General features: G+C 38.7%; 1 protein-coding gene across 1 annotated transcript in view; it reads right to left on the reverse strand.

The window, feature by feature from the left end:
• Positions 1-13,741, reverse strand: part of WASL (Wiskott-Aldrich syndrome-like) — a 73,821-nt gene that overhangs the window by 9,078 nt on the left and 51,002 nt on the right. Inside the window, exons 6-9 of the mRNA XM_006859337.1 lie at positions 6,803-6,971; positions 6,117-6,159; positions 4,659-4,812; positions 1-298 (exon numbers count right to left, since the gene is read on the reverse strand). Of these exons, the coding sequence (XP_006859399.1) occupies positions 1-298; positions 4,659-4,812; positions 6,117-6,159; positions 6,803-6,971 (664 nt within the window). The remainder of the gene's footprint in view (positions 299-4,658; positions 4,813-6,116; positions 6,160-6,802; positions 6,972-13,741) is intronic.

Consider the following 13,741-nt stretch of genomic DNA (forward strand, 5'->3'; position numbering starts at 1 on the left):
GGGGGTGGTGCCACTGATCCAGCCAACGATAGAGGCGGCGGTGGAGGGGGTGGCCCAGAAGGTGCAGAGGAGGGAAGAGCTGGAGGTGGAGGCGGGTACATCCGATTGGGCGGAGGTGGAGGGACTCCCGCCCCTGGCCTGGAAGGCGGAGGCGGAGGAGGGGCAGCTGTAGGTGCTCTAGAAGGCGGAGGGGGAGGAGCGCCTCGTCCTCTGGCAGGAGGAGGTGGGGGCCCTGAGCTATGTGGAGGTGGGGGAGGAGGGGGCGGCCCGCCCCTCGATGGAGGTGGAGGCGGTGGCGCTGAAATAAAATTAGGAAAAAAAATGAATGCAGGCTTTTCCCCTTTACAAACATTACAGGAAAAAAGCAAGTCAGTTTATGATGCAGAAGAACAAAACAATATGTATTAAAAAAACAAAAACGGCTCCCTCTTTCATTTTACAAAAACATCTAAGCATACAGAATACTTTATAATGTCATTTGGAAATACTCAGCATAAAGGATCATCTTGCTTTCTTTAAAGATATCAACTAAAACATCTGAATTTCATTTTAAGGAATTAGCACCACTTCTAGTCAGGGGGTGGAGTCCCCGTGTGTCATTGCCCTTTAATGCACAGGACTGCGAGGTCAGTTTAAACTTAGAAGGTCAATGGTTCAAACTCACCTGCCTCTCCTCAGAAACCCTATACAGGGTCGCTATGAGTCAGAATCGACTCGACAGCACTTAACAACAACAAGAAGAGGGAAATAAAACACTTTTTAAAGTATAAATAAAAATATTACAACGAAATTAACCATTTTGGTCAATAAGCAAATTCCATTTTTTAATACAATATTAATGGATACCTTCTCTCTTTAAGGAATCAAACATGATTCTCTATAAAAACAACTCACTTTCAGAATTAAATCATTAATGTAGCACAACTCATAAGCATTTACTCATATAAATACGAGGGGGGCTTCACTAAGATTGTGGGAAACTTCCATCATCTCTAAATTTCATATTTCCACGAACCTTTTGAAACTCCCTAAAATCATTCTCTGATGCCTAAAATGTTCCACACTACACTGGCTACTGGGTTCCAGTTGAACAGAATAGAATGTACCTTTGTTATCAAAGCATGTTTTTTTAAGGTCTGTCTATTTCTTTGTTTTACAGAGTTTAACTGAGGAAAGATCTTGCTTAAAATTTGATGATTTATAAGCAGCTAGAATTAAAAACAAACAAACAAAAAACAGTCATACTATAGCTTAAATAACAAACCCAATCAAGTTAGAATGTATTACATACATGCAAGTGAGTGGGATGAAAATAGCAGCATGGAGTCAAAAAGCAATGGGATTTTCCTATGAATTTTTGGAAGCTTCCTCATGTTTGTTTATATACTGGTTTTTACAGGAGGCCGTATGTACAATTTTTGAGGGAAGAACCAACCTCTATCGTTTCACCTAAATATCTGAGAAGAGACCCGTGCTGGTGTGAATATCATGTTTGCTGAATATACAATCAGTCAATCAAATGCTAAACGAACATAATAAGCAGTGAAAGAGACACAGGCAAGATAGACAGATTCCTTAGATGGACACTGGGATGAGCTGAACATTGATTATGAGTAAATAAAAACTGTGAAGTAAAAAAAGCAGTCCCAAATGGACAAGGTAGAGAGATGGCTAAATGGCCCATTAGAAATTTCAGCATTACTATATCTGCATTTTATTATGATGATTAAGAAGTCTTGATGTAGCACTGTAGGATAAGGACTGGACTGTTAACCACAAGGTCAGTGGTTCAAGTCCACTAGCTGCTCTCAGTAAACCCAAAATAAGTTGCCTGAGTCAGAAACAGCTCAATGACACCTAAAAACAGCAATGCTTCAAATGATCCATCAAATCTTGAAACACTGCAAAACTGTCATACATACACACTCAGATACCAAAAGATAACGTTTATACTTTCTTTGAGGAAAAAAACATTTTTTCAAAATTAATAAACAATTTACATTATTTATATTCAATAAATGTTCACTATGTTGGTCAAAAAACATAACTTTCTATCTCAGAGAAGCTGGTGGATTCGAACTGCCAATGTGTCATTTAGCAGTCAAGCACTTAATCCTGTGGAAAGCACCAAGTTCTTCACAATACCTACTAAATCAAAACCCAAACCCACTGCTTTGGGGCTGATTCCAACACACAGCACTTCTGCAGGACAGAGCAGAACTGCCTCATAGGGATCCAAGGCTCTCAATCTTCTTCCAGGGAGTGTATGGTGGGTTCGAATCATTGACCTTTGGGTTAAGAGCTAAGCTCTTTAAACCACTACACCATGAGGGCTCCTTACATTAGTGATGATTGTTGTTGTTAAGTGCTGTCAAGTCAGTTCTGACTCACAGTGACCCTGTATACAGTTTCCAAGGACTGGCTAGTAGGTTTGAACCACAGACCTTATGGTTAACAGTCCACTGCTTATCATACAGAGCTATACCTGGACTCCTACAATATTGATTAGGGTAATTATATTTAAACTACTACTTCTGAATTGAAAGAAAACAACTTTAATCACAGTTTTTAAGATTCCTTAAATAAAATATTTAGTCAAGTGTAATTTTTATTCTAAAATAATGTGGATTTCCAGCAAGTTAATAAAAAACTTTTAAACAACATACACAAAACCTGTCAAGCTTTTTAGTTATACAAAAATATTTTAAGACATGGCACACTGGGCCAAACTGGTTAGTCAAATTCAAACTCTGCTCAAGGAAGGCCTAATAAGGATATGAGTACTAGCTGGTAATGATAATGTTGTTGTTGTTAGGTGCCATTGAGTCGGTACCAACTCATAGTGACATTATGCATAGCAGAACGAAACACTGCCCAATCCTAGGCCAACCTCACTACTGTTGCCACGCTTGAGTCCACTGATGCTGCCACCTGGGCAGTCCATCTTGTTGAGGGTCTTCCTCTTTTTCCCTGATCCTCCACCCTATAAAACATGATATCCTTCTCCAGCGACTGGTCCCTTCTGACAATATGTCCAAAGAATGAGAGACCAAGTTTGGCCATCCTGGCATCCAAGGAGCAGTCTGGCTGCACTTCTTCCAAAACGGATCTACTGGTTCTTTTGGAAGCCCATGGCACTTTCAGTATTCTCCTCCAACACCATAACTCAAAAGCATCAATTCTACGGTCTTCCTTATTCACTGTTCAGCTTTCGCATGCATATGAGGTTATCGAAAATACCATGGCTTGGGTCAGGCGGACCTTAGTCCTCAAGCTGACATCTTTGCTCTTCAACACTTTAAAAAGGTCTTGTGCAGCAGATTTGCCCAATGCAATACAATACATCGTTTGATTTCTTGACTGTTGCTTCCATGAGTGTTGATAGTTGATTCAAGAAGAACGAAGTCCTTGACAACTTCAATCATTTCTCCGTTGGTAAGAATGTGGTTTATTGGTCCAGTGGTGAGGATTTTCATTTCAGCAAACAAGGTTGTATCATTTGCAAATCGCAGGTTGTTAATGAGTCTTCCTCCAATGCTGATAGCACGTTTTTCTTCATAGAACCCAGCTTCTCAGATTATTTGCTCAGCACATAGACTGAATAAGTATGGTGAAAGAATAAAACCCTGACGCACACCTTTCTTAATTTTTTAAACCATTCAGTGTTCCCATGTTCTGTTCGAACAACTGCCTCTTGGTCCAAATACAGATTCCTCACGAGAACAATTAAGTATTCTGGAATACTCATACTTCGCAATGTTGTCCATAGCTTGTCATAATCCACACAATCGAAAGCCTTTGCGTAGTCAATAAAGCACAGGTAAACATCTTTCTGATATCCTCTGCTTTCAGCCAAGATCCAATGGACATCAGCAATGATATCCCTCGTTCCACGGCCTCTTTTGAACCCGGCTGAACCTCTGGAAAGTCTCTGTCAATGTATGCTTGCAGCCGTTTCTATATTACCTTTAGTAAAACTTTACTCACATGGGATATCAAAGAGATTGTCTGACAATTTTCGCATTCCATTGGGTCACCTCTCTTTGAAATGGGCATAAATACAGATCTCCTCCAATCAGTCGGCCAGACAGCTGTCTTCCAAATTTCTTGACAGAGATGAGTGAGTGCCTCCCGTCCCACCGCACTTTCTTGAAAGATTTCAATTTTGATTCCATTGATTTCTGGTGCCTTGTTCTTTGCCAATTCCTTCAATGCACCTTGGACTTCCTCCTTCAGTAGCACTGGCTCTTGATTATATGTTATCTCTTGAAACGGTTGAACATTAACCATTTCCTTTTGGTACAGTGACTCTGTGTATTCCTTCCATCTTCTTTTGATGCTTTCTGCATCATTCAATAATTTGCCCAGAGAATCTTTCAATAACGAAAGTTGAGGCTTGAATTTTTTCTTCAGTTCCCCCACCCTGAGAAATGCTGAGCTTGTTCTTCTTTTGGTTTTCTGACTCCAGATCTTTGCATATTTTGTTGTAATATTTGGCTTTATCTTCTTGAGCTGGTATTTGAAATTTTCTGTTCAGCTCTTGTATCTTGTAATTTCTTTCATTTGTTTTAGCATCTCTACACTGGAAAATGGTAATGGACCACAACAAATTTAAGAAAAAAACTAGATCAAAATGCTGAAATGGAACTAAAAGTTACCTTGCCTCCGTAGTTCGTTTTTAACCGCTTCAACACCTCCTGTTTTCTCAATGAAGTCATATATAACTTTTGATGTTTCTCTGTCTTTAAGTTGTGCCTCTGAAATTCCACACATATCAAAAAGATTCTTCAATTCTGGATCCAAATTATTCAGCTGTATAAGAGAGAAAATAACAGCTAACTGTAACAGTTATGACAATCTTTAAAATCAGACTATGATAAAAATTTCATTTCATTTAGGAAATCATACCTTTTATGAAATTATTTTAAGTTTATAAACTTTGAGTATATTCAAATTATTACTTATATGCTAATTAAACTTCCTTATTAAAAAAACTAACGAAGACAGGATAAGGAGAGATTTAACATTTTATCCCTTCTCTTTTGTGCTCCCTGCCTTCACAAAGGGTACCTCATTTAGACCTTTAGTAACTCATTCCAGCATCCCCAGTGCTCACCTATTTCACCTTGTCCTATGAGAGACTTAGGTCTAAACAAAATGCACAAAAAAAGCAAATCAAATAGAGAATAAGGACTCCTATATTCCCAAGCATTTTGCACATTGCAAACACAAAGAGGCACTCAATAGATGTTTGCAGATTTAAAATTATAACAAAAGTAACCAACAGTATTTATGCCAATCACAAATAATATTTCTCTTTAAAAAAAGAATTTATCTAAACCATGAGCCTCTACTAAGGTAGCGTAGTGGTTACGAATCGGGCTGTGAACCTCAAGGTCAGCAGTCTGAAACTACCAGCTGTTCCATGGGAGAAAGATGAGGTGTTCTGCTCCCATAAAGATTTACAGCCTTGGAAACCCTGTACAGGGTCACTATGAGTCAGAACCAACTCCACAGCACATAACAATAACAACAACATGAGACTCTACTGGTCAAAAGCAAAACACCCATAACTTAGATAAAACAGATAAAATATTTAAAACATATTTGTTCCACTAACAGTTTCACCCACCTTGGTCGTGCTGTAAGTTAACTCACATTGTTCTAAGTGAATCCATTATGAAATTAACAAAAAGATCAACAGACTAAAAAGACAAAAAGCTAACTCAAGAATTGGATAATTAGAATATTACAAAAGTACCTTCCAGTCACAAGGTATATATTTCAACAAAGTTATTACCATTTAGCAAAAATAAGTTTTTCTTTTGGCTTTCAAAACTAACACATTTAATTTAAACAAGATATAAAGTCAAAGATGATACACAGTTTGCCTTTAGAGAGCATGCTCTGAATGAAAGAACAAACTGTGGGTTCAAACTTCCATGGCATAAAGTCCTAACCACAAAACTCATTACCATTGCGCCACAAACATACACACAGTCAAACAGACACCAGAATTCACAACAATGAATAATGAAGATAAAACATTTAAGGAGAGACCCTAACATTCCCACCTATTTACAGTAATAATATTGATGGTCTGAAAAGGTACTTACATCAAAGCCAGTATTGGGATCCCAACCAACATGCCCAATGTGTCTAGACGACAGAAAAAAAAAAAAACAAATGCAAAAAGGGCATTAGATACATACTACATATGAAATTTAATAAAAATTTTGAATTTTCAGCTTCTATTTCTAGTTCTCATAGACATAAATCCACTCTGAGGAAAAACTATGGACCAGGAGTCAGGAGCCCAAGACTCTTTAAGCCTAATTCTGTTAACCCTTAATGTTTTACATCATTGCTCTGAGCATCCATTTCCTTAGCTGTCATCCTAGAATAAGAATATATGCATTACACATAAAGAGAATACAGCTTTTATAATGAGCAAGTGACATGAACATAAAAAAGTGAACAATGTACAAGTACTGAAGGGTTGCTGCGTCTAGGAATTTCCAATTATTATAGACAAAATAAAAATTTGTATGCGTTAATTAGTAGAAGAAACAACTTTTTTTCTTTTTGATGAGTTTAAATTAAGTAAACTAAGATACACAAAATATCTATTGAGATGACTCTTTAAAAACAACAACAAAACCTACATAAATCAAAACACTTGCAAGTATTAAAAGGAAGGATCTTTCCCCAAAGAAAGTTAAAATTCTAAAACTTTTTCTAAGTTAAAAATCAAGAGCATCAATGGATCAATCAAAAGTTAAGACTAGAAAGACCATCTTACTGAAAATTGCTTGGTGTTCCAATATCTGCCTTGGTTAACCTTTTCTTTTTAGTTTTTCCTTTCTTTTTTTCTTTGGTGTGGGAGATATTGTTGAGTTGTGAGCCATAAAATCTATTTGTAGTGATTTCTGGATTTTTTATATCAACTGTTGCCATGAGTAGATTAGGACCTGAAAAGAAAGCCAAAACTAGCGTGACGCAGATATCATTTAAGATAATTGTGCAAAATAAAAATTAGAATTTAAATAAATGAAATTGAAAAACGGACTACTATGATACAGGAGACCTGGTGTGGCGCTGTGGGCTAATGCACCAGACTGCAAAGCCGTTTGAACTTCAAGGTCGGCAGTTTAAGCTCACCAGCTGCTTCTCAGAAACCCAATACAGGGTCGTTATGGGTCGGAACCGACTCGACGGCACTTAACAACAACAATAATACTGGAAGCAAGTTAAAAGTTGTCTTGAAACTGGCATCTTAAGATTTTTTAATATAATGGATAAAGTACAACTAAAATTTCAGACACTTACAATATTCTTGAATACATTATCAGGCTAAATTATTTCAGAATTTGTTACTATATGGATACGGAGTCCTGGTGTGGCACTACAGGATAATGTGTTGGACCACAAAGTCAGTTTGAACTGCAGAGTCAGCAGTTCAAACCCACTAGCCGTTCCGTGGAAACCTTGTACAGGGTGGCTATGAGTCTAAACTGACTTTAAGGCACTTAACAATATAACAACAACAACAACATCTATATGTTGAGTCCTGTGAGTCCTCCTAGCGATAGCCTTGGAGACCTCGACATAATCAGAGTGGCAGATGAAACTTTTTTTTTTTTTAATGTTCTATTGTGAATTATGAGACAGTTTACATGGGAGAACATTAGCTTTACATTCATCCTATCGTATATCGTTTTATTGCCATGGTTATAATCCCCTCCATGCATCATCAACCAACCAAAGGGTATACCCTGCAAGCCTGCCACCCAGTCATCAGCACACAGCCCCTCTCCCTCTCAAAACTTCTAAGAAACACAGGCTAACTAATGCATATCAGGGAATCAATAAAGGCCAATTTGACTGTAATCTTTTAACTGTGCTAAAAACTTCAAATTTATCAAAATTACTTTATAGGAAAATTATATATAACCCATTTTCTCTCTCCGTCAACTCTACTATTAAAAATGAAACAAAGCTAAAATAAAATTATAAAAGACACCTGTCACGTTATTGGACAAATAATCAATTTAGAAAACGTACGTATTTCTGATATGACAAAAATTCAGATATTTTCCCTCAATATTCATAGATTACTTTTATGTATATATCGTAAATTTTCATTTATAACAATAAAAATTTGATCCAATGGGAAGTTGCTCACTTTATCAAGCAATACAGACATTCTTGAAAAAAAAAAAAAAGGGGTGGGGTGGGGCTAGTGAATAATAAGGAGTCCTGGTGTGGCGCTGTGGGCTAATGCACCAGACTGCAAAGCCATTTGAACTGCAAGGTTGGCGGTTCAAGCTCACGAGCTGCTCCTTGGAAACCCTATACAGTGTTGCTATGGGTCGGAACCAACTCGATGGCACTTGTCAACAAGTGAATAATAGGGATAGAATCATTAAAAGTTGATTTAATGTTTAGAATAACTTGAAAATAACTGGATCAATGGTATGATTTGAAAGACTGACTAAGTAGCAGATAAAGACTTGAACTTTGAATTTGTTTAGAGAAGGCTTCAGAGTTTACTGGAGTTTCACAAAATAAGGGTCTTATTGGGAACCCAGAATCTGGTGCCAGAGGACTAAACTGGCTCCACACTCAGACCTTCATGGACTTAACCACGGCTCTGTTTTCATTTCTCATTCTCCCCTTTCTGCCTGCTCTCTTCTTACAACGTATCCAGGTCAATCAGTGTCAACAAAATGCTGCAAATTGCTGACTGCTCTTTGATCGTTACATTTAACAGCATTTTAGAGCTGACTTAAGACAAACTTAAGAGTTAGCCTTTCTCTATATACACTGTCTTACTGAAGTGGGTATTCTGTAAGAGAGCAACCAAATTCACCTTTAAAAATGCAGAGGAAAAAGTCAAGCATAATCGTTTTCAGAAAAGTAATCCATTATCCCACAGATGGGGGCTGAGTAGAGTGACCCAATCCAAGCCAGTGAATTCTTCTCTGGGCAATATGGAAGTTAAGGGTCTTGTGAAGTCATTAACTCACTAGAGAAAGTTACTCCACTGTCTCTGAAGGATGAAGAGGATAGAAACAAACTATGAGGAGGCTTCAAAAAGTCTGTACAAAAAGTTCCTATCTTCTCATTCCATTTGTCCACAAACTTTTTGAAGCCCCCTCGTGTAAGTTACAGCTGAAAGGATGCTAAAGTTCAGCTCATAATACAGCAGTGTTTCCTCTCCTGTTTCTACCCCAAACCAGGCATAGATATATTGTTATTCATCTGCCAATAGCATATAAAGCACTGCTATTATCTGTCTAAAGTTATTAAAGTATATTCTCCTAAATATTGGTTAAAACATTACTTAAGTAAGTGGCACTGGGACTAATGTGCTGGACTGCAACGCCGGCAGCTCAAGCTCACCAGCGCTCCTCAGAAACCCCATAAAGGCTGTGAGGCAAACCAACTCAACGGCACTTAACAACAGTGCCAACAGTATAGGGAAATCCAGATTATAGAGATGTATGCAAAATTAGTATTAGAAAAGTAGAAAGTGTCTTTTAGTAACCTTCCACTTCAGAGATGAAGAAAAATATGAACTGTAAGAGTCAGATGATCTGCCTGAAGCCACTCAATCACTGACGTTGGCAAAGATGACCTGGGCATCTGAGTTCCTATCTACTGCTCTTTGTAGGAACTACTCTAGTCTTTACATCAGGGGTGGGCAATGTCCAGCTCGTGGGCTGTATGGTGGTGGTTATGTGCCATGGAGTCGGTTCCGGCTCATAGCGACCCTGTACAGGGTTTCCAAGGCTGTAAATCTATACGGGAGCAGAACGCCTCATCTTTCTCCCGTGGAAGGCCCTTGAAATCATTTGGTCTGACCCTGCCAAGGCAACTGCAGTTTCAGCCATCACACCGGTGTTGTTGTTGTTAAGTGCTGTTGAGGCAGTTCCAACTCATAGCAGCCCTATAAAGCGTTTCTGAAAAGTGGCTGGTAATTTTGAACTACCAACCCTGCAATTCAAAATGAGTGCTTTTCCTACAGCGCCACACTGGACTCCAGTCATCATATTAGGGGTGAGTGAGTTAATTAAATGTTCTACCAAATACAGAAGGCTAATTTTTAAGTTAATAATTTTGTGTAGCCTGTGAACGTTATTCTAAATTTTTCAGAAAAAAAAGGTTTCCCACCCCTCCTTTACATAGAGATCAAACAACAAGGTGACTGATAATTCTAAGTTTGTCATCATGTATTTCTTCATCTACTTATCAGTTCTCTTTGTAGTCCAGCAGTTTGTTATTTAATAAATACTGAGTAATAACTTTGAGAATTAGAAAAAGATATTCTACACATTCAAGAAGTTAAGGTCCTTGGTGATTTCTTTTGACAACAGTCATTTACTTTTATAGATTGAAGGGGTGAGGAAATATGTGTATTGGAATGATGTTCTAAAGTTTAAGCAAATATTTGCTTCAAAAGTGACAAACTAAAAGAATGGACTCTGGGCACTGAGTGTCTAATAAGATTATATAAAGCACAGGCAGATGTTTATTTTTAAAAAATTAAATTGGTAGAAGATTTGAAAGGGTCCTTCTAAAAGCTCTAATTTGAGAAGGTCTGGTAAATTCATCATCTCATAAGGATCTGAAACAACCCCTGTGCGATGTGGTTAGGGTACCAGTGCCACCTAGTGGCAGTGCAGAAAAGTAATCAGCCTCTTCCAAACCAGTGAGTGGTTTTCATAGTTTGGAGAGCAAGAAAGTCTACCACAGAGCAGCAAAAGCTATTGACACTTCATTTTTAATCATTTATCTCATTCTTTACTGTGCATACAATGTGCTAATACATTTCATATATATATTTTATAAATCAATAGGTATACAAATATGGTAATACAGGGGTTTTTTTTTGTTTTGTTTTTACAATATTATTTTCTTTGATAGCATAGTGGTTACGAGTTGGGTTGCTAACCTCAAAGTCAGTAGTTGGAAATTAGCAGTCGTTCCACAGAAGGAAGATTATGCTTTCTGCTCCTGTAAAGATTTACAGCCTGGGAAGCCCTATGCAGGGTTGCTATGGGTTGGAACAGACTCCACGGCACACCACCCCCACCATTTTCTTTAGAACTGATGAGGTGCTGCAGGGTCAGCACTGGACTGCGGATTAAAAGGTCGACAGTTCAAACCCTCAGAAACCGTATACAAGGTGGCTATGAGTCGGAACTGACTTGATGACACTTAACAATAACAACAGAAGGAACCCTGGTGGCGCTGTCGACTAAGGGTTGGGCTAATTGAAAGACTCCACAGGACAAAGATGAGGCTGTCTGCTCGCATAAGGATTTACCATCTCAGAAACCCTAAGGATCTACTCTGTTTTGTAGAGTCACTATAGTTGGCAAAGACTGGGAGACAGTGGGTTTGGATTTCCTTATCACCCCCTGAACTCCTGGTGTGGCACTGTAGCATCACCACTGGACTACAAACCACAAGGCAGGTAGTTCAAATCCACTAGCTACTCCTCAAAAACCTATATACAGGGTTGCTATGAGTTGGACCAACTCAATGACACATCACAACAACAACTATACCTACTAATGAGCCCTACTATCTCAGTGGACAGAAGTATGACCCTACCAGTCACTCCTCAGGAGAAAGACAAGGCTTCCTGGTCCCATAAAGATTTACAGCCTCTCAAACCCTATACTCCTTGCGCTCTGCGTTAATGCGCAGGACAACAAGGTCTGTTTGAACTGCAAGGTTGGCGGTTCAAGCTCACCAGCTGATCCTCAGACCTATAGCGGGTCACTATGAGTCAGAACCAACTCAACAGCACTTAGCAACAACAAACCCTATACAGAGTCACTATGAGTCAAAAGCGACTCAGTGGCATACAACCATTACCACCACCCAATATACCCACTATGCACTACGTAAAGGGAAGCCTGGTGTGGCACTAAAGGATCAACACCCGACTGATAACCACAAAGTCGGTAGTTCAAACCCACCAGCTGCTCCTTAGAAACCCTATATAGAGTTGCTATGAGTTGGACCAACTCCACAGCACTTAACAATAAGATGCACTATATAAAGCACTGAATTACCTCACTGAATCTCCACACAGCTGTATTTATTGTGTGTAATAGGTAAGTATGACTATTTGCATTTAAAAGATAAAGTAAATATATATAATCCAAATGGAGCCCCAGGGTGGTGCCAATGGTTAATGCACTCAAGCTGCTAACTGAAGACTGAAGGTTGGCTTCCACCCAGAGGTACCTTGGAAGAAAGTCCTGGAGATCTACGACCCAAAACTCATCCACTGAAAGCTCTATGGAGCACAGTTCTACTCTGTACACATGGGAGTCTCCAGGAGTTAGAATCCACTTGATGGCAATTAACAACAAACATTATAATCCAAAATTTAATATACCAATATTCTGTTCACGTGTCGCTACTAAGAAAATAAAATTTAATGTCAAACTCAGATGGTAAAAAGAAACAAGTACCAACCACCACCAAGAACTGTCAGATCTTATGAACTATGTATTACATGTATTCTCCTGAATAATCATTCTAAGTTCTCATGAGAGGACTTGAGATGCATTAAAAAAAAAAGGCAGCAAGCCCCCCCCCGCGCCCCCCCCCCCCCCAATTATCCTGAAGGCTTTGGGAGCATGTCAATCTGATCAAAGTCATGGATTCTCTCTTTCTCAGCAGAAAAGAATATACACGTAGGTCTCGGCTTATGAATGTCCGACTTACACACGATTCCTACTCTCTCTTTGTTGTTGTAGTAAGCTGCCGTCAAGTCGGTTCCGACTCATAGCGACCCTGTAATAGGGTGTTTCTGAGGAGCGGCTGGTGAGCTTGAACAGCCGACCTTGCGGTTCAAACTGACCTTGCAGTCTAGCACATTAACCAGCAGCACGACACCAGGACTCCACTAACCCTTTAACATTATGTAAATCTGCTCTCACTTTGAAACAATTGAACCACGTTCTACTCACAACAAATTTTCACTACATTCATCTTCTTAAATCATTACAAATTACAAAAAAATTCCGATTCACCTACAATTAGGACTTAAAGACACGGTTAGGGTATGGTTCGTTACCAGGAGACTTTGTATAAATTTGGTATGCATAAAACTGAGCACACAATTTCAGGGAGGGTTTATGGAGTCCAGGAGAAACATCTCTGCCCTAGAGGTCTGGGACCCTGTCTTTGACATCTGAGGATCCTGTTTTTACTCTCTGGGATTCAATATTAAAAACAAAACAAAACAATCCATAGAGTTTAATTATATTATCATTTCTATAAACATGTAGGTATTATCTGCATGAGGATATGTAATTACAAATTGATACATATAAATATAAAGACAATTCTCTGCAGCTATGATTAAACAAACAAACATAAATCCCATGGCCATTAGGTCCATTTGGACCCAGAGCGAACCTCCTCAGGGGTCTGAGACCATAAGTCTTTAAGAAAACAGATAGCCTTTTATTCCAAGGAGCAGCTGGTGGGTTTAAAGCACCAACTTTGAGGTTAGCATAGCCCAATACCTAGCCCGCAGCGAAGACTAGCTCTAAAGAAACCATCACAGTTAAGTATTAATACTGAATGGGAACAAGTTTCATTTACTAGTCTGAAATACATTTTAAAATACGGAAAAAAGATGTATCTTACAGTAAGAAGTTAATAAAAATGCTTGCCAAATTTAGTGCCATTAGTGTAAATTTTACGACCA

The sequence above is a fragment of the Chrysochloris asiatica genome, unplaced genomic scaffold, assembly GCF_000296735.1.
Source record: "Chrysochloris asiatica unplaced genomic scaffold, ChrAsi1.0 scaffold00032, whole genome shotgun sequence".
NCBI classification, from domain to species: Eukaryota; Metazoa; Chordata; class Mammalia; order Afrosoricida; family Chrysochloridae; genus Chrysochloris; species Chrysochloris asiatica.